This window comes from Amblyomma americanum, chromosome 11 (genome assembly GCF_052857255.1).
Source record: "Amblyomma americanum isolate KBUSLIRL-KWMA chromosome 11, ASM5285725v1, whole genome shotgun sequence".
Classification (NCBI taxonomy): domain Eukaryota; kingdom Metazoa; phylum Arthropoda; class Arachnida; order Ixodida; family Ixodidae; genus Amblyomma; species Amblyomma americanum.
In genome coordinates this window covers 35,828,288-35,851,796 of record NC_135507.1, presented here as the reverse complement: position 1 = coordinate 35,851,796, position 23,509 = coordinate 35,828,288, and the positions used below count along the sequence as shown (strand labels likewise).

General features: G+C 50.3%; 1 protein-coding gene across 13 annotated transcripts in view; it reads right to left on the bottom strand.

Moving 5' to 3' along the window:
* Positions 1–6,825: 6,825 nt before the first annotated feature.
* dnc (phosphodiesterase dunce) overlaps positions 6,826–23,509 on the bottom strand; it is a 699,755-nt gene continuing 683,071 nt past the window's right edge. For 12 of the 13 annotated variants that reach the window (XM_077643097.1, XM_077643095.1, XM_077643096.1 and 9 more), the window contains 5 exons: positions 22,772–23,115; positions 21,538–21,799; positions 20,422–20,699; positions 19,549–19,731; positions 6,826–10,624 (listed from right to left, as the gene is read on the bottom strand). In XM_077643097.1, the coding sequence (XP_077499223.1) occupies positions 10,313–10,624; positions 19,549–19,731; positions 20,422–20,699; positions 21,538–21,799; positions 22,772–23,115 (1,379 nt within the window). In that variant the 3' untranslated portion in view covers positions 6,826–10,312. Of the gene's footprint in view, positions 10,625–11,772; positions 14,980–19,472; positions 19,732–20,421; positions 20,700–21,537; positions 21,800–22,771; positions 23,116–23,509 lie in introns of those variants that run through there. The other variant, XR_013309777.1, reaches the window with a different exon arrangement.

Here is a 23,509-nt window from a genome sequence, read left to right as displayed (position 1 = left end):
AGGTTTAAGGCTCTTGTCCAATCGCATTCGACTGCTTGGCTTTCTTCCTTTTTTTCTCAGGCTGGTGCATACAAGTGCCACGTCACCTGTTCATCCCGATAGGAGAGATGGCAACAAGCATGGTTGGCTATCGCCAAAACTGCGTTCACTCGATCGGGTGTCACAGAACGTTACCCTAATATTTCGAGAGCAAAAACAGCGAAAGAAAGCACGTTGAGATTAACTGCTCCGTCTCACGAATTGGCCCTTGCCAGCCTCTGTAGGTCGAGCAACTCTTTTTTGTAGATTAACAATCACTTTCAATAAAAATTACACTGAAGGTCGGGGCCAAGGCGCCAACTATGCCCATTTATTAATCAGATAATTTGGCTTGGTTTAGGGGAGGTTTAACGTCCCAAAGCGACTCAGTCTATGAGGAATGCCGCATTGAGGGGCTCCGGGAATTTCGACCACTTGGTGTTCTTTAACATGCACTGACATCGCGCAGTACACACGCCTCTAGAATTTCACCTTCATCGAAATTCAACCGCCGGGGTCGAACCCGCGTCTTTCGGGTCAGCAGCCGAGTGTCATAACCACTGAGCAACTGCGGCGGCCTAATCAGATAATTTCATAACTTATTGTTTGTTAAAGTCTAGATGTATCAGCACAGAGGAATTAGAGTAATTAGCGAAATTAATTGCCTTATCATTTATTGAATTATTGTCTTTAGTAATTCGTGAGTTCATGGGGCTTAACGTCCCAAAGCTACTCAGGCTATGAAGGACGCCGTAGTGGACGGCTCCGGAAATTTCGACAACATGGGGTTCTTCAACGGGCACTGTCATCGTATTTAGTAAATCGATCATTTAAACCTTCTATTCTTTCATTAATAATGGTTACAAATGATAACTACACTCTTAATGGGTGATCGACAGTTCATGAGGACATGTTCTGTCCACGCCACTCATGAGGCAAGAAATGCTGTCGATTAAAAAGACACGAAATTACCCCCACGTGACCCCCATCCTTCGCTTAGCCGGCGCACTCAATATAAGTCGACAGCTTGATTACTAGAGGATGTTCGTGCCGCGTTTCGATGGATATAAAAGAGCATACCCATGGCAAGAAATAAACACAACAAATGCTTCGCGGCGGTACTGTTGAACTCAATCACGATAGTGCAAAAAGCCCATCGTGCTGGGAATAGCTTGCGCGAATGCGGTTCTGCTTTTTTATGAGGGCGAGTTCAAAGGGGGAAAAAATGGAAACAGCTGTTGAACGCAACACCTCATATCTAACTTATTGAACGACATGAAGGATACGGCCACATAAAGCATGGCAGAACAGTGCGGAATCTTCTCACAAGGGCATGTGACGTCCCTGCTAGAGCTTTTACGTTGTGTCTGCCTATGTAATGAGGCTTTCTAATTCGGCGATGCTCTGTGAGGCGACCGTAGGATAATGACAGGCACTCAAATTTATAATGCTACCAAAGGGTCACATACCCACCGCGATGGCTAAATGGTTAGGGCGGTCCGCTACTGATCCGGAGTACCCGGGTTTGAACCCGACCGTGGCGGCCGCATTTCGATGGTGGCGAAACGCAAAGGCGCCCGTGTGCGGTGCGATGTCACTGCACGTTCAAGAACCCCAGGTGGCCGAAATTATTCCGGAGCCCTCCACTACGGCACCTCTTTCTTCCTTTCTTCTCTCAGTCCCTCCTTTTTCCCTTCTCTTGTGGCGCGGTTCAGGTGTCCACCGAAATGCGAGGGAGATACTGCGCCATTCCCTTTCCCCAAAACCAATTTTCAATTGTTTCAAAGGGTCACCATTGGCTGCCAACACTAAAACGTCTACCCATGATAGCTCGGCTTATAAGACCATTGTACTTGGTACCACTCAGAGTGAGGTGCATGCTAGGGAAAAGGAAAGGGGGGGGGGGGGGGGGCAATCGCGAGTCTGCGACTGCTCTAACAATCACAGTGCAACGGTTGACTGCTGAAAAAATTATACCCGCGTAACGAAGCACGCTTGTACCAGTTATATAACCACAGGTCTCCCGGTGATGCTGGGATTCGAGCTGAGGCCTTAGCGCAGGCGTCTCGTGTAATTCACTGAGTGCACATCCGGGCCGGACCCTTTAGAGAAGTGCTGTGACGAATCGTTACAGAAACAGTGTCCATAACGTGGCCTCCGAATTTGGAAACGGCAGCGCGCGCTTATAAAATGAAAACTTGGGCTTGTAGTACGGTCGCCTGACTTTCTAAAACTCGCTAGCAAACACAGGCACGCGCTGTGTCGTCCCATAGCGACAGATGATGATGTGTTGTTTTTCGTGCTTCTTGGAGCGATACATTCGATATGTGCGCAATAAAAATTTTACTGTAAGAAGACGCTGTTAAAAGAGATGCTCACCAGAGCGTCCAATGCATTCTCACAGTCATAAAAATTTCGAAGGTTGCAATACTCCGCAACTCGACGACGTATATCAGAAGCAGCAAAGCTGTCACATTGTCACCACACTTACCCATTTAGCTGCTGCGACTGACGGATAATAACCTTTGAGAAGACCTCGATCACGGAAGCAGGACTCAGGACTTCTGAGGCGGCGACATCGACGACACCGCACTGCGAAGACAGGTCTAAAACGCACTGTGGTTGACGCTTTTGCTGGTGTGATGAAGGAAGAGACCTGTTGTGTCCGCTGGCAGTCAGACGAGCAGCTAATACGAACAGGACGTTGTCGGGCTTCGGTCACAGGGGAGGCCAGCACGCAGCTTCAAGATTCTGGGGCCCTGGCAATTGCAGGGCTTCGGCTGTTCGCAATTACAGTGGTCGACGAGAAAGGCGGTGAGGGTACTCTTAGGCTTGCTATTCCAGGCATGCAAAGGTTAACATGTCGCGAAAAAACGAATGTCGCCCGAACAGAGTCGGGAGGGCGAGACTGCACCGCCGCTGCTTCGTTGCATTCTGCTAGAGTTAGGCCTAGGCTCGCCAAATCTCGCGGGCCTGCCCCTGACGTTATCTTGCTTTATTTTTTTTTTCGGCACCTGCCTCTGCTGGGCCTTTGATGCGTTCGGGCGCTTACCGTTCTGTTTTATCTCGGTTTTAGGTTGTTGTCTAATCAACCTCTCCTCGACTTTTTGGCTTTCTTTTTCGGGCTGGCACAATAATGTGACCTGACGGTGGGAAAAGGCTGATGGGGAAGCAGCATTATAGATAGCATGGGCGTGGCTGAAAAAAACACCCTCACCTAATCTGATGCTTTTGAACGTTTCTGCGCAGCCCTATTACTGCCTCCTTAAGTAGGGACCACCGCAACGGGGCTGAGCCAATGAGAGGGATTTAAGGGAAATGTGAGAGGAGGCGGATCAGGAGCAGGAGGAGGGGGGCTGTCATTTGATGGCGGGTGACGCACCCGCACAATTATATGCGGGGGCGAAGGTTCGGAGTTACTAGATAATCTAGCAAACGTTTGTGAGGGGAGGAGGAGGTCAAAGGAACGAAAGCTGCGATTCGAAAAGCGTGGGGAAGGGGGGGGGGTTAAGGCTGAGAGTCACGTTGTCGCACTCTGGGGAGGCGGTCAATGGCGACTTTTTTTTCCTTTTGAGTTGCAGAACAAAGTCCCTGGGCATATGCCCCATTATATGCGCACGGCTCGACGCGAGACGCGCTTAAATATGGAATGCGAACCGTACTCGGAAACTTACGCCGAAGTGCCGAATGCGCGCCTGTTGTAGCAGGTCTGCGCATAGGGGAGACAAAGCATTCGAACATGCCCTAGCGCGGCGCTGTTGCAAGTCACACGCAGCATGCATTGCAGAGCCCCGTTTCGCACTGACCTCAGCCTGCCTCAGCCGCAAAACAGCAGAACGCCGCACTTGAAAACGTGCCCAGGAGAGAGTGAGAGCGACAATTAGTCGTCACTCTGTGCACCCTGTCAGCGAGCACCCGACGAATATAGCAGCGCCGCGGTGCGGCCTGACAGTCGCTCCTTGCGCCACAGCCATGGGCCGCATGTCTTTGACCGCGACTGTATGCACCTTTCGTTCTCCACCGGTTCCATGAACTCGACGAGCCCGCTTTCGCGACTTACCTCGCCTCCCCTCAACATCACTCCTGTCCAGTGGACTTGGATGCTGAAAATAAAGCTGACTTTGACCTCTAGCCAACGCCGCTTCGTGACGCTCGCTGTCGTAGGGATCGCTGGAAGCAGCCCGGCGCCTCCAATGTTCAATCGAAGAACTCGTCCCGGTGACCGGTTCTGGCTCCATGCCTGCAGTGTCTAGGTGGCGAGCGCTGGCCTTTATTCAGCAAGAGCGAATCACATGGGTAGTCACGTGACGCAACTGGCGAGATCGAGCTGCGGTCGGTGGAACGAGCGGTAACAGCTGCGACTAGTCACGTGGTATGACGTAACAGCCACATCTGCGGCGAGCCTCCAGTTAGAGGCCAAATCCCAGCTTCATTTGACTTATAGCTTTTCAAGCGAGGTGTGGAGCTTGTCGCTCCAAAACTCATAAAGCCCATGCAGAGAGGCAGTTGGTCATACACTTACTGCAGCGGTGCTGAACAAGCCGGCATGCCGGCACCCTACAGTGTTAAATTTGTAATATTCGTGTCCTTAAGTTGCTATGAGAAGTGATTTATATGAGCACTTTAGGCTTCAATAACTCTGTTGCAGAGGATTACTTGTTCTTGGATCTCGCAGCCACCTAAGTTGCGCAAATTGACCATAGCAAACGCAACAATAACCATACCACCTTACCCAGATGCACTAGACCACGTGTAACTCTTTCAACATCATCACTGTTCGGGATACATTAAGCTTCACACACACGTTGCTCTAGGCCCTACATTGGCTTAGTGCAGACATAGATGACCCGAATGCCCCAACGCCGGGTCTACTAGGAAGCTACATGTGGACTGCACACATCGAACGCACCTACGAATGAATCACACATTTGGTTCCTATGCTGACCCGAACTGTGCCTCATTAGTATATATGGGCTGCCTGCTTCCCCTTTCCCCCTTCCCCCCCTCCCAAAATATCTCAGGTAGCACATGTTGCTTGGCCTCTATGGGCCCCTAGTGGACTAGTAGGGCTGGGGCAGGCCTTAAAATACGTTGTAATGTCACCTACACACCTGTAAAGAACGTTCCAACTGCGTGCTCTGTTGTGCATTTATGATAATCGCTGCTGTCTAGCAGACCCAATATAGCTTTTAAATACAGCCAGAGTTAAATACGATACATGGGAAAGAGCATGTAGGATGTCTTGTTTCGAGCTCTGGGCCGTTCTTAAATATAGCAAATCAGTTATTTTACTTGTGTATTTCGTGCTGTGAAGTCAACATGACTTTTCACAAACTTTCCCAAACGCGAATTCTAATCCATGCAGATGTGCTCTCCGGTGCGCTGTTTGAGCACTTTAGACAGGTGTGTGCACTACTACTATTGCTACTACTACTACTTCTACTGGAAACCAGCCCCTGTAAAAAACGTGTGGGCAAGCTTATAGGTCCCATGTCGGTATTGGAAGGGCTAACCAGCATGCAAAACCGACGATTGTCCGTTCGTCCTCATAGCAGCCCATATCGGTCTCGTATTGGGCCCCGAAGGGCCATATTGGTTCCAGATGTCTACATCGGTGCATAATAAGACTGGAGGGAGTGACTGCTGAGGCGGCCCCCATTGGGCTGATGCTGACCCAAGTTGCAGAACCAACATAGGCTCCACATGGCGTGCCTATAACAGTGTGAAATGGGACAGGTCGGGGTGATCGGCGAACAGCCGACATTGGCCCGAGCTGCCCAAGCTGCTGGCCCGAGCTGCGGAACCCACGTAAGCCCCACATGAGCTGCCCTCGTTGGACCCACAGAGGCCCCACCTCACAGCCCACTTCGTGCTACATGGCATGGGACAAAAGGTGTGGGAACGAACATGGTAAGAGTGAACCTTATTAACATTCAGCCACAGATAACTTCCCAGCTACGAGTGAAAAGCGTGTAGTTTCCTCCTCCGTCTTCCCCTGCACGAATGGTTGACGTAGTGTGCAGTTGAACATCGTTATATAACGAAGTTGAAGCGGTCTGGCGATTACTTCGTTATAGCCGTAGCTTCTTTGTAGCCCGTGTTGACCGAGCTTCCAAGGGGAATCGTCATTCCTTCGTTATATCCATTATTTCATTATAAACTGTTTCGTTATAACGAGGTTCGACTATTTTGAAGTTGAATGCGGAAATAGAAGTGTTTCTTTCTGTAAGTACTCTTCCTGAATGCTCATTGACATTTTAATTATTTTAATTACTAAATTTCAAGATCAATGTTGACAAGAACAAGTTTTGTTGTCGTGTGCAAAATAAGTCTTTCATTACGATTGTACTGGTAGCTACAGTGTGAAAGGGCACAGTAGGCTTGTGCAGAAAAGCAAATTGTGGAGTTACTTCCACAATTAGAAAAGTGTACACTAGAAGCAAATATTTTGAAATAAACAGAGAGCACACTTGTTACCCCATGTCATGGAGCAATTATTAGTTGATTGCAGATGAAGTCTTCCCATTTATATTGTGGCTAAGAGAGTACATGTACACCTGCAATCGACAGTTTATGGAAGCAACATTAGCGAAAAGCTTTGTGCAGAGCCTGGTATATGGGTAGAACTTAATTCAATGTGGGCAATTTACCGGATGCACTAATAAATCTCAAGCAATGCCCCCTGGATGAAAATATTTTTTTTTTTGCGAAAGTCACGTTCTTCAATACTTCTGTGGAAGAGTGCAAGTCCTGTGGACCTGCAACGGCTGATCAAGGTGCATGCAAGAAGAGATGGCAGGACACCGGTTCCTCTTTTCATTTGTTTTTATTAAGACAGTGTGATCGTAAGCTAACTCTAGGAACTCATCCAGAAAGGCAACATTCATCAGGTGTACAGGGAAAGGCTTTATTACAGGTTAACGGAGGTCCAAATGCGTGCTGGGCATAAAATCTTGCCAATACTGCTTTATTATCTTCATTTGTGTTCATTTATTGGGGAATACTAGCCAAAGACTAGCTGACACACAACAAGGAATTGAAAAAAAAAATGAGGGTGGGAGGGAGGCATTACTGCAGTTAGTACAGGCGACATACTAACACACACTGAAAACAAGACAGAGAAAAAAGAGGCAATAAAAAACCATGGTGGGATTGTAACAACAGATCACAAGGTCGGATGCGACCAGCATGGCGGTCATTTCTCAACCTGAAATAAGGAAGTCAATGCTGCAACCTTAGAGGAGTGACGAACGCTACCGAAGGGTGCATCCTTTTACACCAGTCAGAGAGTCATTTGGGGTGTTCAATACTGAAAGGTGCAGACTTTACATCACTCGAGTTTTTAGGGGCGTATGAGAGCGGAGGTAAAAGACAGCTGCCATTTCTTCGCACTGAAGGTTGCCAAACTAGCGAGGCAAGTGGTCTTTGTGTCGTGCCAGGTTAACAGCAAGTGCACCTTACAAGCAAAAAGTAACGTGCTTGACGAAACGTGCTTATCACTTTGGTGCGTTTGATACACTCAGTTACCCTGAATGGAGTAGTTGGGTCAGCAGCACACACGTGAATAGTAAACACCCGTTAATCTTTCTGGTGTGAAAACTGCCCCCTTCGGTACGCACGTCACGGCTTGAAAATAGTGAAATACACCCTTTGCAGAGCCTTATATCTGCAAGAGTACAATTCGTAATGCCGGTGGTTTTGTTTATGTTTCTTTTTTTTGGCTCATTCCATTCATCCTCCTAATGTGTACAGGTCAGGAGATCTAAACGAAGGGTGTTTTTCTTTTTTCTTTACAAGGCTAACGCGCTCTTCTGCATGTTTCACAGTTCAAAACTCGATAAACCGAAAAGAGTCACTTCGTCCCAAGAACGAAGGCAAAAAAATGAATCCAGCAGAAAAACGGAGTAAAACAAACTCGCAAACACAAACACTGCATCATTTTGTTTACTAAGGATGTCGTATAATGCTTCCCTATACAACATGTGCACATTTATCCTGAGGCTCCAACTCTCGCTGCCGTTAACACTCAGCAAAGTAATAAACAAAGCAGTTTCGTACTATTCCTAAAAAGAGTCTAACCACAACCTTTGGGGGAAAGTGCATCAGTAGTGTATACACTCTCATTCTTTATCATCATCATCATCTTCCATTCTTTTCTTCTTCCCTCCCACTTCCATCAAAAAGCTGTGTTTAGTTTCTGCAGTGCAGACCACTTATATATACAAGGACATTGATTATGACTGAATAATCAGGTAACCTGTTAAGTTAATAGAAGTCTCAGTGCATGCTCTTCTCAGTAAGCACACATGCTAGAGGGGGAAAAACAAAATGTCAACAGCAAAAGTGATTCCAGATAAAGAATTCTGCCCGGTTACAACGAGTTAAAATTTCCCTTGCCCGCCTCTCAACAGTTATAAGTGTCCTGCAATGCATTCTTTTCTATATACCTGGCACATACTGATCGTCCACGTCTCCGCTTACAAGCAACAACGAGAACTTGCCTAAAGAGTGAAAACTTCACACAACGAGTGTTTCACGAGTGGGTAAGGAAGAATAAAATACGTTATTCTCTTCTCTTCTTTCCATCCTAATGCATCGTCGTCCTTTTTGCACACATTTTTTCTGTCTCGCATTCTCTTCGAAATGCAACAACAACCCGGTGTGTCTGTGTGTCCGCTCCCCTTCTATAACATGGAGGCAAAAATGTCCTGCCGCCGTGTTGTGCATGTGTGATGTATTGCTCGTACCTGTAGAATACAGCAGCAGCATACAGCAACACATACACATCTCTTGTCCTGCACGGGCGGAGTCCGCGTATGTACCTTCTTCCAGCTGCCCCATTCTTGAAGGGCAGCCGCGAGTATTAAGTATATGTAACCGCTGAACGACCCGACTAACATCAGCACCCTTCCCCTCTCCCCCTGCAGAATAAGAGGGAAAATGAGAAAGAGCGAGACAGAGACACACATTCAATGGCCGAGTCCCGTAACCAGAGTGTGCGTCCATTATGTGTGACATAGGTCCCATCCTGGTTCATCACCACCATGTCTTCATGCGGCTTCGCTTGTCGACAAGCTCAATCTTGGAGTACGAGAGAAAGGCGTCTCGCAGAGGGCGATAAAAACACAGGTAGGCTGAGAGATAGAGAGCGTCTTGACCTCCCTGCGTGCCCGCGTATAACTGAGATGGACAAGGCGGTGGAGGTCACGGATGAGGGACATGTGCAAAGATCGGCGCGGCAAAATAACCACGTGTGTGACGTGCCAGGTCCGCGTGGCGCGCTGCTGCTGATGCTGTTGTTGACTAGATGCACTGCTCTTCGCACTTTCGCGACGGCGCTCACACGCACGCCGATTGCTGTGTGTGCGTGGAGGGCGAGGGATTCCAAAGGTCCAAGAAGAAATGGGCGCAAGGAGAAGCCTTAAGGCCGTCATGACGTTGCCTGGCAAGACAAAAAGGCCGGCGCCAGAAAGAAAAGGCAGAGTTCGGACGGCAACGGCGGGCACGCTCGGCTGGCTTTTTTTTTCTGTGATGCGCAGCCAGCGCGGTTACTGTTCCAAACCCGCCTTGTATGTTTTCACTCGCACTGTCCACCGCAAAAGGCAGCGTCGTGTGTATGCTTGCTTGCTTGCTTGTTCACACCATCGTGCCTGCGGCTGCGAGACGACGAAACGAAATGCGACCGGAGACAGAGAGACACAGGCTGGCGGCAAAAAAACAATAAAAAATGCACGGCGACGACTACTCAGCGTCCACGACGATATATATGTGCACACACACGCACACACACACACACATGCGCGCACAGTCGTCACGGCGCAGTCGTTGGAAGTCACCCGCCAGCAGCCGTCTGTCTCCACAGACACACACACGCGAGCGTTCCTTGTCGCCATTGGAGAGAAGAGCACTATGGCGGCGAGGCGTGGGAGGACTTCCTCCGAGTACAATGGGAGGCGGGCAAGAAGGGGTGGCGAGAACGCGTCTCTTCTTCTCTCCTCTAAGAGTCAGGACCGCAGTTAAGCAGCAAAGATGAGGTGGCGTCGCGGTCCGCGGCACCCTCAGGGGTCGAGGTCCCGCGCCTTCGGGCACCGCCGCACCAGCGACTGAATAAGTTAAGGGTGGCGAGGCAGCAGGCCCGGAACCGGCCTAGTAAGCCCGCTGTGGCTCGCCCGCGCGGCTTGTGTGGTGGCGTCGCCGACGCGTTCTTCGCCGGCGCCGCTGGCGGCGGGGGGAAGAGGAGTTCGGAGTGGCACGCCGGCGTCCCCGACTGGGCGTCCTGGGCGGGAACCGGCTGCTAGCCGTCCGAGGACGTGGGACTCTCCTCGCGGATGCAGTTGTCGTCGTCCTCGGGCTCCTCGATGGTGATCTGGAACTTGATCTTGTCGCCGCCCTTGCCACTGCCATCGTCGCCATCCTCGTCGCCCCCTCCGCCGCTGCCGCCGTCCGGAGCGATGTCCGGCACGCTGGACGTCGGGCTGATGGGGATCATGTTCTGGTACCAGTCGCGGTTCTCTTCCAGCCGGTCCAGGATCTCCTGGGCGTCCGGGTGCACCAGGTCGGCCCACGTCTCCCACAGCGGGTGAGCGATGTAGTCGATGAAGCCGACCTGCACCAACGACCAAAGCGTAGGAGAAATGAATGTTTATCGCTGCAAAGGCATATCGTTACTGAAATGCCTCATATGAGCCGCGCGAATGACATAATCAGATTACGAAGTGTGACATATTCTGTTCTGTATCGATCGCGTTGCGCGCGCGTCATCAGCGCGCACCCTTTAGTTTCGTTGTGGTAGCCGCTATCGCCGCTCTCTCCATCATCCCCCTCCCTTGCTCAAGGAATGCATGCCTATAAAATCGAGCCTAGCTAGGGAAATCAACCGAGGTTCTGCTCTCTCGCTGATCAGCGTGGCTCCTGTTCTTCGGTGCGCCACTGTGGCGGCCGTGGCGATGCAACAGTGGCGACAAGGATTGACGCCGTGCCGGTAGTGGAGGAAGAACCTAAGGACCGCAATACGGCGGTGGACGCCGTGGCCCATCTCAGGCTACCAGACTTCGACGAAAGTAAAGATAAGTGGAAACCATACCTTATTAATGTCGAAGCGTACTTCGGAGCAAACGCCGTTGAGGAGTCGACAAAAATAAAAAAGAGCACAGCTTGTGGCGGCATTTAGCACGCACACGGTCCAGATATTGGCAGGGAAAGTAGCCCCGCGTACGCCGAATGCACTGACTTTAAGGAAGCAGTAGCAAATCTGAACGAGCATTAGGACCGAAAAAGGAATGAAATCGCCGAAAGCTGCCGAAAGGAATTTAGAATGGAGGTAGACAGCGGGTCGCCAATTTGCGTGATCGCTCGCGAACTCTACAAACTAAACAAATTCTCACCCTTAAGGGTGCAAATCAGCGGTCCCCAGACGAACACCCTTTTGGGTGCTAAAAAGGGTGCGGAGAAGCACCCATCAGGAAGGGTACACAGCATGAAAGTTTAGAGGGCGCGCGTCAGTCCAAGGCTTTTGCTTCATGGGTGGATCAATGTGGAGCACCCTTCCAACATGCATTCGTAGAGGTGTTATGGAAAAATAATACCCTTTAATGAGGGTGCAACCATTACATCCTCTAAAGTATCATTAAGTGCACCCTTCCTTAAGGGTGTTGATCTCTGCACCCTTTTTTAGCAGCGAACAATTGGAAAAGGGTGTTCGTCTGGGGGCAGCTGATTTACACCCTAAAGGGTGAGAAATTGTTTAGTGTGTACGACAAATACCGCAAGCAGTGGCCAAGTCTGAAAACACCCAACATCAAGTTGTCCTGCTACGCAGGCCGCGTTCCTGTCTTCGGGAAACATCCGTTATATGTCCGCCACCAAGTGGTGTACATGGTCTGATCTTGTGTTGGATTGCGCGGGACCGAGCCTGTGTGGGCATGACTTGCTTAGTTTACTCAACATCGCAGGAGCTCCAATCTTGTAGGTAGTCGCCCAAGACGTCACGCCGGGAAGACCGAAAAAGCAGCTACCGCACCAACCCCATTTTCGAGGATTACCAGGACGTCTTTTCTGCCGACCTGGGCCTTATCCCAAAATTTCGGAAGACGCGGCCCCTTCCCTACACTCTGCGCGATAAAGTGACGCAGAGGTTGGACACGCTAGTTTCTGTAGGCGTATTGTCACGGGTGAAGCATTCCGAGTGGGCAACACTAATTGTAGTGTTACAGAAGGATGAGACAGTTCGAATCTGTGGTGATTTTAAAGCAATCCTGAACTCAGCCTATGCCTCCGAGCAATACCCATCGCCCGTTATTGAGGACGTGTTTTCCCGTTCAAGCGATGGGCTGCTTTAGTACGCTGGGCCTGCGAGATGCGTACAACCAAATACCGCTCCACGAAGCTGCAATGGAAGTCTGCGTCATTAACACGCGTAAAGGCCTTTTCTGTTTCAAAAGGCTACCCTTCGGAACAGCATCTGCACAGGCAATTTCCCAGAGAAAAATGGACGGGGTTCTGGTAGGCCTGCCAGGCGTACAAGCTTATTTAGACGACGTGCTTGTCTCTGACAGAATGCATGATAACGGTGAGAGATTAAAAGAAAACGTGCTACAACGCTTCCAAAAACGAGGAGTGAAACTTAGATATAAGTGCGAATTGCGCATACCGGCTATATCTTATCTGGGGCACATAACTGACTGAGATAGTCTTCGCCCCACAGAAAAGAATATCGAGGCCATTGCACAGTCGCCAAACCCATGTAATGTTGCAGAACTGTCTTCATTTCTCGGAATTCTGACTTTTTACGCCAAGTTCCTGCCTAACATGTATACTATACTTTTCCAGTTGTATCAGCAGCTAGAAAAGAACTGGAACGTTGGCACTGGAAACAGTCGCCCAGGAAGCCGCATTTCATTTCAAAACTTACAGCTGCTCAGGTATATGGGCCTTCCGACCCCTCAAAAAATTGAAATTTGAATGTGGCGCGTCCCCTCATGGCGTGGGAGCAGTTCTGTTTCACACAGTCGGCACCGTTCATAACAAAATTGGATTGCATTCGATTAACTCAAGCTGAACGGAACTATTCCCAACTAGAACGAGAGGCACTATAGCTCTATCTCTTGGCGTAACAAAATTTCGCGACTACCTTCTCGGGCGAGAGTTCACACTGGTAACTGAACTGACTACCAGCCGCTTCTGGGCCTGCTGAGACCGGATCGCCGGATACCAACAGTGGTCGTCACCCGCATCCAACGCTGGGCACTCTGCCTCGGTGCGTATCACTAAAACCTGCAGTACACTCCCGGAAGGCGGATGCTGAACTCCGACGCCCTGAGCGGCCACCTACCACAACGAGCTCCGGAACCTGTCCCGCCAGAATACGCCCTATTCCTGGAAAGACTGGACGACGGTGGCTTGACAACACGTGAGCGATATGGCCATAAATTTCGCTTGCAAAGCAGCTGCGCAACGGAGCATCAGCAGCCCAAAGGTGGGGTTAGCGAGCAAAGCCCGGCATCCAGCCCGCCAACGACTACAGGCCAGTCTGGCCCTACAAGCGACACTCCGAACGGTGCAAATTCTCCGAAACGGGTTCCCGGTGTCGTTTCTCCAGATCAACCTGCGAGAAGACCGGCACAAACGGAGGAAGCCGCAATAAACCCCGAAAAAGGCCTGAGGCGATCGCAGACCGGTGCAGCGTTTTCATTTTCAAGAAGAACGCGTGGCATATTCTGCTTTGTATCAATCGCGCTGCGCGCGCAATCAGTGCGACACCTTTAATTTCGTTGCGGCAGCCGACCTCTTCCTCTTCCCTCGTCCCTCCCTCTATCACGTGATGCATGCCTATAAGGCGAGCCTAGCTTTCGAAATAAATCGAGGTTCTGCTCTCTTGCTGGACGGCGTGGCTCCTGTTCTTCGGCTTGCCTCCGGGGCGGTGCAACACGAAATCCGCATAATATGAAAAATACTGAACACCAATCTGTACGCCTTCTTATTGTTTTTCGATTGGTTTCCATATGATTCAAGTGGTTACAATGTGATCTGTATGACGTCGCACGGGGTCCGCATGTATTTTGATTTCTCCGTGTGCGTTGTCTGTAGTGAGCATGTCCCTCAGTATCTTCTATTTCGTTTCCATATGAGACATACGGAAAACACCCAACGTTATAGGAATCATCATATGCAACGTTTTACAACGGAGTAATATGCAACGTTTTACCACGGAGTACCCTGTTACCGTTACCGGAGCACCGGGATCCCGCCCACTGCCAGTGAGCACGCGCTGATTGGTACCGATGCGGGAGGAGTCCATGCAGCTGACTTACAGCTGCCGAGTTCCTGGCGCCTCCGAGGCGATATGCGCATGCGCATTGGCTGCGCGCGGGCTCCCAGTACTCTGTTAACGGTAACACGGTATGGTAGAGGTGTCTAATATGAATCCAGCTGCACGCCATAGTCAGCAGGCACAACAGCATCCCATGATCCCGCGGCATTCGGAATACACACATTGCCGTGCATTTGCACCACATTCACTGCTCTATTTGTACGCATTACAGGTTGAAGCAGAACTTAAACCGAACACACGGGGAAAATATTACCATCAGAGAGAGAATAGCGAGGTCCGCGATCCACTACCATGATCCGCGTTTCGTCACTGCGCGTGCGCAGATCGCCCTGAGAGTGCCAGATGGCGCCACGTACCCGTCATCTGAGTGCGCGCCTACCACGAGTCGCCACCAGTCAACGCGTGCGCACTGCAGCGCGCGGAAGCGGGTCGTGGTATGCTATAACCTTCTATTAACGTCAAAATGGGCGCAGCCATACAGCTAGAAAGCCAAAAATGAAATGATAATTGTATACATTTATCCTGCTTAAGTTCTGAGGGAATTCCCCTGGATACACTGAAGAAAACTGATCACACAGCTTCAGACAGGCTGGAGAAACAGCCCAGAGAATCACTACCGCAAACCCGCCCACCTCGAGTGCTGTGTATGTGTATTGAGTGTGTGGCAAGAGATGGCGCCACCATCCCAGCGCCTGTGTGTGCGTGTATGAGTGCGTGGCACGAGACGGCGCCACCGCCGCAGAGCGCCCCCAGCAAGTGCTGTGTGTGTGTACGGCCAGCGCCGGCCCTGTGTAACGTGTAACCCAGAAGAATAAAGATTGCTGTTACGTTATCCCAAAACACAACAACTGGCGACGAGAATGGGATAGCGGGGACCCGGACGCAAGCGAAGACATCGCATCGTGATGCACGCAGGCAAGTGAACTTGCGCCAGTAGCCAGTGAAGTGAAGCACGCTTCGTTCCCGCGCAAACATGGCGACGTTTGGTCAAGTCGAAGAATACGACAACAAAGAGCCGTGGTCGTCATACACGGAACGGCTGGATGCGTTCTTCAAGGCAAATGGCATCGAAGACGACGATAAGAAAAAGTGGGTATTTTTGTCGACGGTCGGCACAAGCACGTACGCGACGCTCCGTAGTTTGCTAGCGCCCGTAAAGCCTAAAGAAAAGAAGTTTACTGAACTCATGGCTATTCTCAACAGCCACTTCAGCCCCGCTCCATCGGAAATAGCCGAAAGTTATCGCTTCCACACCAGAGTACAGCTCGTGAATGAAAGCGTCGCGGTGTTCGTCGCCGAGCTCCGGCAAATGGCGGAACACTGCAACTTCGGTACGGCGCTGAACCGCATGCTGAGAGACAGACTTGTGTGTGGAATTCGTGACAGAGCCGTGCAGCAACGGTTGTTAGTTGAGAAGAGCCTCACCCTAGATAAAGCGCTGGAGATTGCTAGAACGGCAGAGGCGGCGGAACTCAACGCAAACGAGCTGCGAAAGGGCCACGCGGACATACCGACTTCCCCGGTTCAAGAAGGCTCAGCGAATTATGTCAAGCACAAGAAAAAGCAGCACCTGCAAGGGCTCGGTGGCCAAAAAGGGGCAAGACCCGAAGCCTAAAGGCAAAATCAAAACCGGACGCCAAGAGAAGTCCAGGCCGTGTGTACGCTGCGGATCCCGTGATCACAGGCCCCCGGAATGCAAGCACATCAACACAAGGTGTTACAAGTGCGACAAAGTAGGTCACCTGGCGAACTACTGTTTGTCTGGTGCTGAGAAAGGGAAGAAGTTGAGCGCAACTGCAGTGAATGCAGTACAGTCGACCAAGAAGCCACCTGAGTACTACCTGCATTCTTTGCGTGCACAGTCACCCCTGAAGCCAATCACAGTGACATTCATAGTCAATGGAGTGCCACTGGAAATGGAGTTGGATTCAGGTTCTCCCGTTTCGTTAATCTCAAAAGATACTTACCGGCAGCACCAAGGTGTTTTGCCGCAGCTTTCACGGACAGACATCAAGCTGAACTGCATACGTGGAACAATACCGGTGCAGGGAACGCTGGTGGTTGACGTATGTCTTGGCAAGACTACATGTCAGCAGACACTGCTTGTAGTAGCCTGCAAGAGCCCTAACCTGTGCGGCAGGGATTGGCTTACAGCATTTGACCTGCTACCACGCCAAGTAAATGCGACACAGCTCGAAAGCACCACTGAAGGGAAAGTGAAAGAAATGCTGCAGGAGTTTGAAGAGATCTTCAGACCAGGCTGCGGGACACTGAAAGGACCACAGGTGCATATCAACGTTCGACCGGATGCACAGCCACGATACTTCAGACCTCGCACGGTACCCTACGCACTTCGGGCCAAGGTTGAAAATGAACTTCAGCGTCTAGAACGTGAAAACATCATCACACCAGTGGACCATTCTGAGTGGGCTTCACCGATTGTACCAGTACTCAAAGCAGATGGCCAAAGTGTCAGGATTTGTGGAGACTATAAGATCGGTGTGAATCCAGCAGTGGTAACGACACAGTACCCATTGCCAAAAGTTGAAGACATATTCGCATCCTTGCAAGGCGGAGTCAAGTTTTCCAAGTTGGATTTCCGCGAAGCTTACAATCAGGTGCCTGTTGATGAAGAAACCAGTAAGCTACTGGTCATCAACACACACAAAGGTCTCTTTGCTTACAACCGTCTGGCATTTGGTGTTTCATCAGCACCTGCCCTCTTCCAGAGAAGAATGGAAGAAACCCTTCGTGACATCCCAGGCACATCAGTCTACTTAGACGATGTTTTGGTGACAGGAAGAACTGACGCAGAGCACCTTCAGAATCTGCGCAAAGTTCTGCAACGAGTCAAAGAGTCAGGGTTGAAGCTCAAACAGGAAAAGTGTGAGTTTTTCAAACCATCCCTCATTTACTTGGGCCACGAGATCAATGCCACTGGTCTTCAACCATCAAAGAAAAACACAGAAGCCATCATTGAAGCGCCCGAGCCCAAGGACGTTGGTGAGCTGAGATCCTTCATTGGACTCCTGTCATACTACGGAAAGTTTCTGCCGAACCTGTCCACACTACTAGCACCGTTGTATGCACTGCTTCACAAGAACAGTCACTGGAGGTGGACAGATGAAGAACGAAAAGCTTTTGTCAAAAGCAAGGAAGCCATCATGGAGGCAAAAGTGTTGGCACACTATGACCCATCTAAGGAGCTCGTGCTAGCCTGTGACGCTTCGCCGTATGGTGTAGGTGCGGTGCTTTCACATCGTGATAAAGGGGTTGAATTCCCACTAGCATTCGCATCTCGAACTCTCACACCTGCGGAGCGGAACTACTCACATCTGGAAAAGGAGGCACTAGCCATTATATTTGGTGTCACACGCTTCAGAGACTACTTGCTATGTCGCAGCTTTATCCTCATCACTGATCACAAGCCACTGGTCGGCATCTTCCGTGAAGATAAAGCAATTCCAGCCATGACTGCTTCACGTATCCAGCGTTGGGCACTCACACTTGGTGCCTACACGTATACTATTGAGCACCGACCTGGACGTCTCAATGGAAATGCAGATGCCATGAGCAGGCTACCACTGGCAGTGCTCTTTGCTGATCCACCTGAACCACCAGAGCTGGTGAATTCAGTCTCAAGCATGGAAAAACTGACAGTGTCAGTGAAGCAGCTTCAGCACTACACGAGTTGTGATCAAGCCCTAAGCCAAGTGCTGCGGTGGGTCAAGGACGGATGGCCACAAAGCACCCCGGACAAAGCCCTACAGCCATTCTGGCAAAGACGTGATGAGCTGAACACGTACAGAAATCTCTTGTACTGGGGTAACCGAATCGTGGTGCCTACTCCTGCCCAGAAGCATATCTTGGAACTGCTACATGAAACGCACCAGGGAGTGGTTGTCATGAAAGGCATGGCAAGGTCTTTGTTTTGGTGGCCTGGTATGGATGCTGAAATCGAAAAGTGCGCTCGACAGTGTACACAGTGTCTGCAGAATTCTCCAATGCCAGCAAAGTCTGAACCAGTGCCATGGCTGGAGCCGGGTGCATGCTGGGAACGTATGCACCTGGACTATGCCGGACCATTTGAAGGTAAAATGCTCCTTGTACTTGTAGACGCCAAGTCAAAGTGGCTTGAAGTTATCATCGTGCCAAGTGCAACAGCGGAAAACACTGTAGAGCATTTGTGGGATATTTTTGCACGGTTTGGGCTGCCAAGGTGCATTGTAACAGACAATGGAACCCCATTTACTGGCCAAGCTTTCCAGGCATTCCTTTCGGAAAATGGCATTAAGCACCTACGGACAGCTCCTTTCCATCCAGCATCAAATGGTTTGGCTGAGAGAGCAGTTCGAACTGTAAAGGACGGCCTCAAGAAAACCACGGGTGGAGATCTCAAGCTCCGGCTAGCGAGATGGCTGCTTATGTACCGTAGAGCACCCCGCCCAAATGGAACGTCACCATCTGAGCTGATGTTGGCATACCCAATGAAAGCGAAGCTGGATCTTTGCATTCCTAGAAGGGAGAATGAGAGTGCACCCGAGCAGTTGCTGACAGAATCCAAGAGGCATTGCGGAGAGACGAAAAAGGGACCCAAATACAAGAAAGGTGACAAGGTTGCAGTTCGCAATTTCGGCAGAGGAGCTAAATGGTGGTTGGGCGAAGTTGATGAAACGAACGGAACTTCGATGGTAACGGTTTCAACCCCTCAAGGGAAAGTTCGCCGTCACAACAACCAAGTGAAATAGCACTTGGCCACTCCAGCACCAAGTACAGCGGGTACACCTGCAAGCACCGAGGAAGACGTAGCCAGCACCGCAAGCACCTGGGAGGCTGCGGCGATGCCATCTGTGAGACGTTCAACTAGAACTGTTCGCAAGCCCCTACGTATCGATAACCTTCTTAAGGAAGGAGGAGTGCTGTGTATGTGTATTGAGTGTGTGGCAAGAGATGGCGCCACCATCCCAGCGCCTGTGTGTGCGTGTATGAGTGCGTGGCACGAGACGGCGCCACCGCCGCAGAGCGCCCCCAGCAAGTGCTGTGTGTGTGTACGGCCAGCGCCGGCCCTGTGTAACGTGTAACCCAGAAGAATAAAGATTGCTGTTACGTTATCCCAAAACACAACATCGAGTAATGGCCACACTCCTTTCAATGCTTCCACATGGCCATTTTAGGCGAGAGTTCTACGTCCGCGTACACACCTGTGTCTTCTCGATGGTGGCCGTGTGCCTGTCGCACATGGGGCTGATGTCGAGGTTTTCTGCGCGCTCCTTGTCGCCTTGCATGAAGAACTCGGACATGACCAAGTCCACCCACGTCCTGTACAGCTCCAGTGGCTTGGTCGGGTTGCTCAGATCGGCGCAGTGAATCATATTCTGCAACACCTGGGAAAGACAGACAGAAAAACCTCAATCCTCTCCTCCAACATGATTAAGCCCACAATGAGGTAGCCTTGACATTGGCCATTTAAATTTGTGGACTTAAGAAGCAGGTGTGACAACAGTGGGAAGCCCCTGCTATGGCAGTGTAACAAAGGAATTACCAGGGGAAAGGGAACATTTCGGGGGAGATAACACAATCAGGTAAAGGAGGTAAGGTAACTGCAGTTAGAGCAGGTGGGGACTACAATCAGGGACAATTTCCTGTGGCTATGAAGTGGAAGCTAGAAGAGTGGGAGGCATAAAGCTTTCACAAGAGCACTCTTATCATGGTTCACAAGGGAGAGAGATAAGTATTTAAGCTGGAAGCGCATGCTGATAACTTCCACTGCACAGCCACAGAAAGCTGTCCCTGAGTGTAATTGAAGATCAGTGGGAAGACCATTTGTCCTAGAATATACTTTGTCAGACTGCTGCTGATGATGCATAAGGGAGCATTTAATGGGCTGACTTTATGCCTGAAATTTAATGCCGTTAGGCAGGCACGTGATTTGAACCATTACAGTGAGGGTTTGTAGTGAAGCTTCAGTCTCACAACCGAGGTTTTGACAAGCGGACTTGTCGTCGTCAGTCTTGAACACGCAAACAGTGGTTGTTTTCTAGGTAGCAAGAAGAAAGCAGACTAGGAGAGTTCACCTGTATCCTTTCAGTGTAGTTGTCGAGGAGGAGAACGCCGGAACCAGCAACCTTCTTGGTTTCAACCATGGTCTTGAGGTCTGCAAGCAGGCTCATGTGTTTGGACATGTCCGTGGCGAGGACCATGTCGATGACCATTTTGCGCATCGTGAGCCGCTGCTTCTTGGTCAAGTTCTCGAAGATGTTGCATGTCTCGTCCTGGAGTAGCTTGAACGCCACGGCCAGCGAGTGGTTCTCCAGCACCGACTCGTCGTTGTACATGATGGCTAGCTCGGAACCTAGTGTATTTGGTATGAAAAGAAAGAGAAAAATTGCAAAAAATATTTGTTAATCTCTGGAAGAACAAAGGAAGGGGTGAAAATGTGGAGACGGCAAACCTCGTCTCAAGGGTATACTTAGCATGAACATGAAGCTGAACTGGTGCACCTATGTCGACAAAAATTGAAATACTGAGCACCGCTGTAGAAGAACTAAGGCATCAAAGTATCATGAAGTATTTCTCTGAGCTTGTGACTTGTTCCGTGACACTAAATATGATCTCTGCATTAAAATGTGATGAAATCTGAGTTGTTTTGTGGTTTTTGTGAGATCTCTGCTTTAAAATGTGATGAAACCTGAGTAGCTTTATGGCTTATTTTGTGCCTGCGATGTGAAACAATTTTTATACTTGTGGCGTGTTGCTTTCTTGCAACCTAGCTGAAAATTAATTTTTTCTTGCAGCAGCAGCAGCAACTTCACCAAAACATTTGTTATTTGTTATGCAGCCCCCATCGTGGCTCAGCTGTTATGGTGCTCGACTGCTGACCAGAAAAACGTGGGTTCAATCCTGGCTGCGGCAGACGCATTTCGATGGAGGCGAAATGCTAGAGACTCATGTACTGTGCGATGTCATTGCATGCTGAAGAACCGCAGGTGGTCGAAATTATCTAGAGCCTTCCATTACGGCGTTCATCATAGCCAGGGTCGCTTTGGGATGTTAAACCCTATAAGCAACCAACCGTTAATTTGTCTCGCATATTAATTCTAGACCAGGACACAGATGCAGGCGGTGGAGCTGAGGCACTGAAAATATACCTTGAGGTGACGGTGTTAACGACCGCTAGGGCCAGCACTCACTTGTGTTGATGAGGTACTGGTTGGTGACGCCCGGATGGTCAACATCATGTATGGCACCGGCGAAAAGCGCCGCCAGGATCTCGAGGTCAGTGAATACGGTGTCGAGTGCTGGAGACAGCAGCAGCACGTGAATGGACTGCGTCACGTCAGCCGCGTGGCTGCTGTTGTGGTAGGGGACCTTCAGGTAGTGGTCTTCCAGAGTCATCAGGAACGTGAGAAACTTTTTGGACGAAATGTCGAATGTCTTCAGCAAGTCACGGTCCTGTGCAAAAAAATAAAGATAGGCGATTTCTATCAGGAACGACTACCAGAGACCGCTGATGCTTTAAGTGAGAAATGCAAGCCTCCATATGAATGATACCCTTTGTGTCCGGCCAGGTCGCATTCTGGCCAGTGATGAAGTGCAAAGGTACCCCGGCAGGCAGAAATTTTTTTAGAAGAGGGCCCAAGGCAGTTGTATATATATATGGCAAAGCCTGGGGGGAGGGGGTAGGGCCCATGCGTAACAAGAACACTGCTAGGGGAGGGGGTTTGAGCACGATTTGCTGGTTAAGTTCATTGACTGACTCCTCCTTTCCAGGCCTTACGCAAAAGGCACCCATGTACTGTGCGATGCCAGTGCACGTTAAATATCCCCAGGTGGTTGAAGTTATTCCGAAGCCCTCCACTATGGCACCTCTCTCTTCTTTTGCTCCCGCCTTCTTCCTCTCCCTCACGGCGCAGTTGAGGTGTACAGCAAGAGGTGAGACAGTTACCGCGCCTTTCATTTCCGATAATCAATCGTTCTAGGCTTGTCACGTCACGGCATTTGCTCTCAGGTATACATTGGCTATATAAAGCGTTACCCGAAGGAAGACCTTTCGATTGATTAACATGCAGATCAGTGAGATTTGAGTAGCTGCAAGTGAAGCTTGTTATTTTCACGTCAAAACCTTGCAACAATGCGAGGTACTCTAGAATGAATGCTGTAGTGTTATGCATTGCGAGGCTAGAGCAGTAATAGTACCAGTATGTCAGGACGACGCGTCGCACGAGTGGCAGGCACTGCTTAAGCTACCAGTACAAAACGAACTGCATCGCAAGATCCCGGAATCAAATCGTGAGATAATCAACACAAGAAGTACGTCTACACATCGCAACAAGTGACATAGCCACAAGGCGTTACCCAGGTTTGTTTGTTTTAAGGCACTAGCGAGCTAGATTTCCACGCAGGACGGTCAAGAAAGGAGCGTACCTTGAATATGGTGTAGGTGACGGCGGTGAGGGGCTTTCCGCCCGAGTACTCGGCCACCTTGAAGATGTTGCAGCCCCAGCGATCGAGATCCTGGAGCGCGAGTCCAAGTTCCTGCTCCCGGGGCGTCTCCACGCCGTACTTGGGCAGCGTGGTGAGGCTGTTGGTGTGGTGCAGGGAGCGCCGGATGCCCGAGATCTGGGACATGGCGTCTGACGGCCGGTGCTGGCGCGTCTTGCCACCGCTGCCGGGGACCGCGGGAACGGGCGCTCCTGTCACGCCACTGCCGGGCACGGCGACGCACTCCTCGGGCCGAAGCACCTGGAGGTCCAGGTCCTGGACCTTGTCTGTGGGAGGTGACAAGCAGAGGACATCCAGTTACAGGGAATGTGTGGAGGTCGCTGGCCTACAGGCGACCGCAGATCCAAGTCTGCTTGCTGCGGCGCGGAGACCGGATCAAGGTACACACAACACACGCAGTCTGCAATAGCCAGCCCAGTACTGGATATTGCAGTGCTGGCTATTGCCACTACTGGGCTGGATATTGTGGACTAGAGTGGCCTACGAACGTTGCTGTTTTTGCTAGTGTTCTTCTCCAGGCGGCTAGTGGCACATATCTACACTGCGGGATAGCCAAGAATCGGGAGGCTTACGAAGGCTGATATAATGAGCAGAATATGATTTTGAGCGAATTTTCTGCTCGCGAAAGTGATCATATTTGTCGTCATCGCCGGTGCCGAA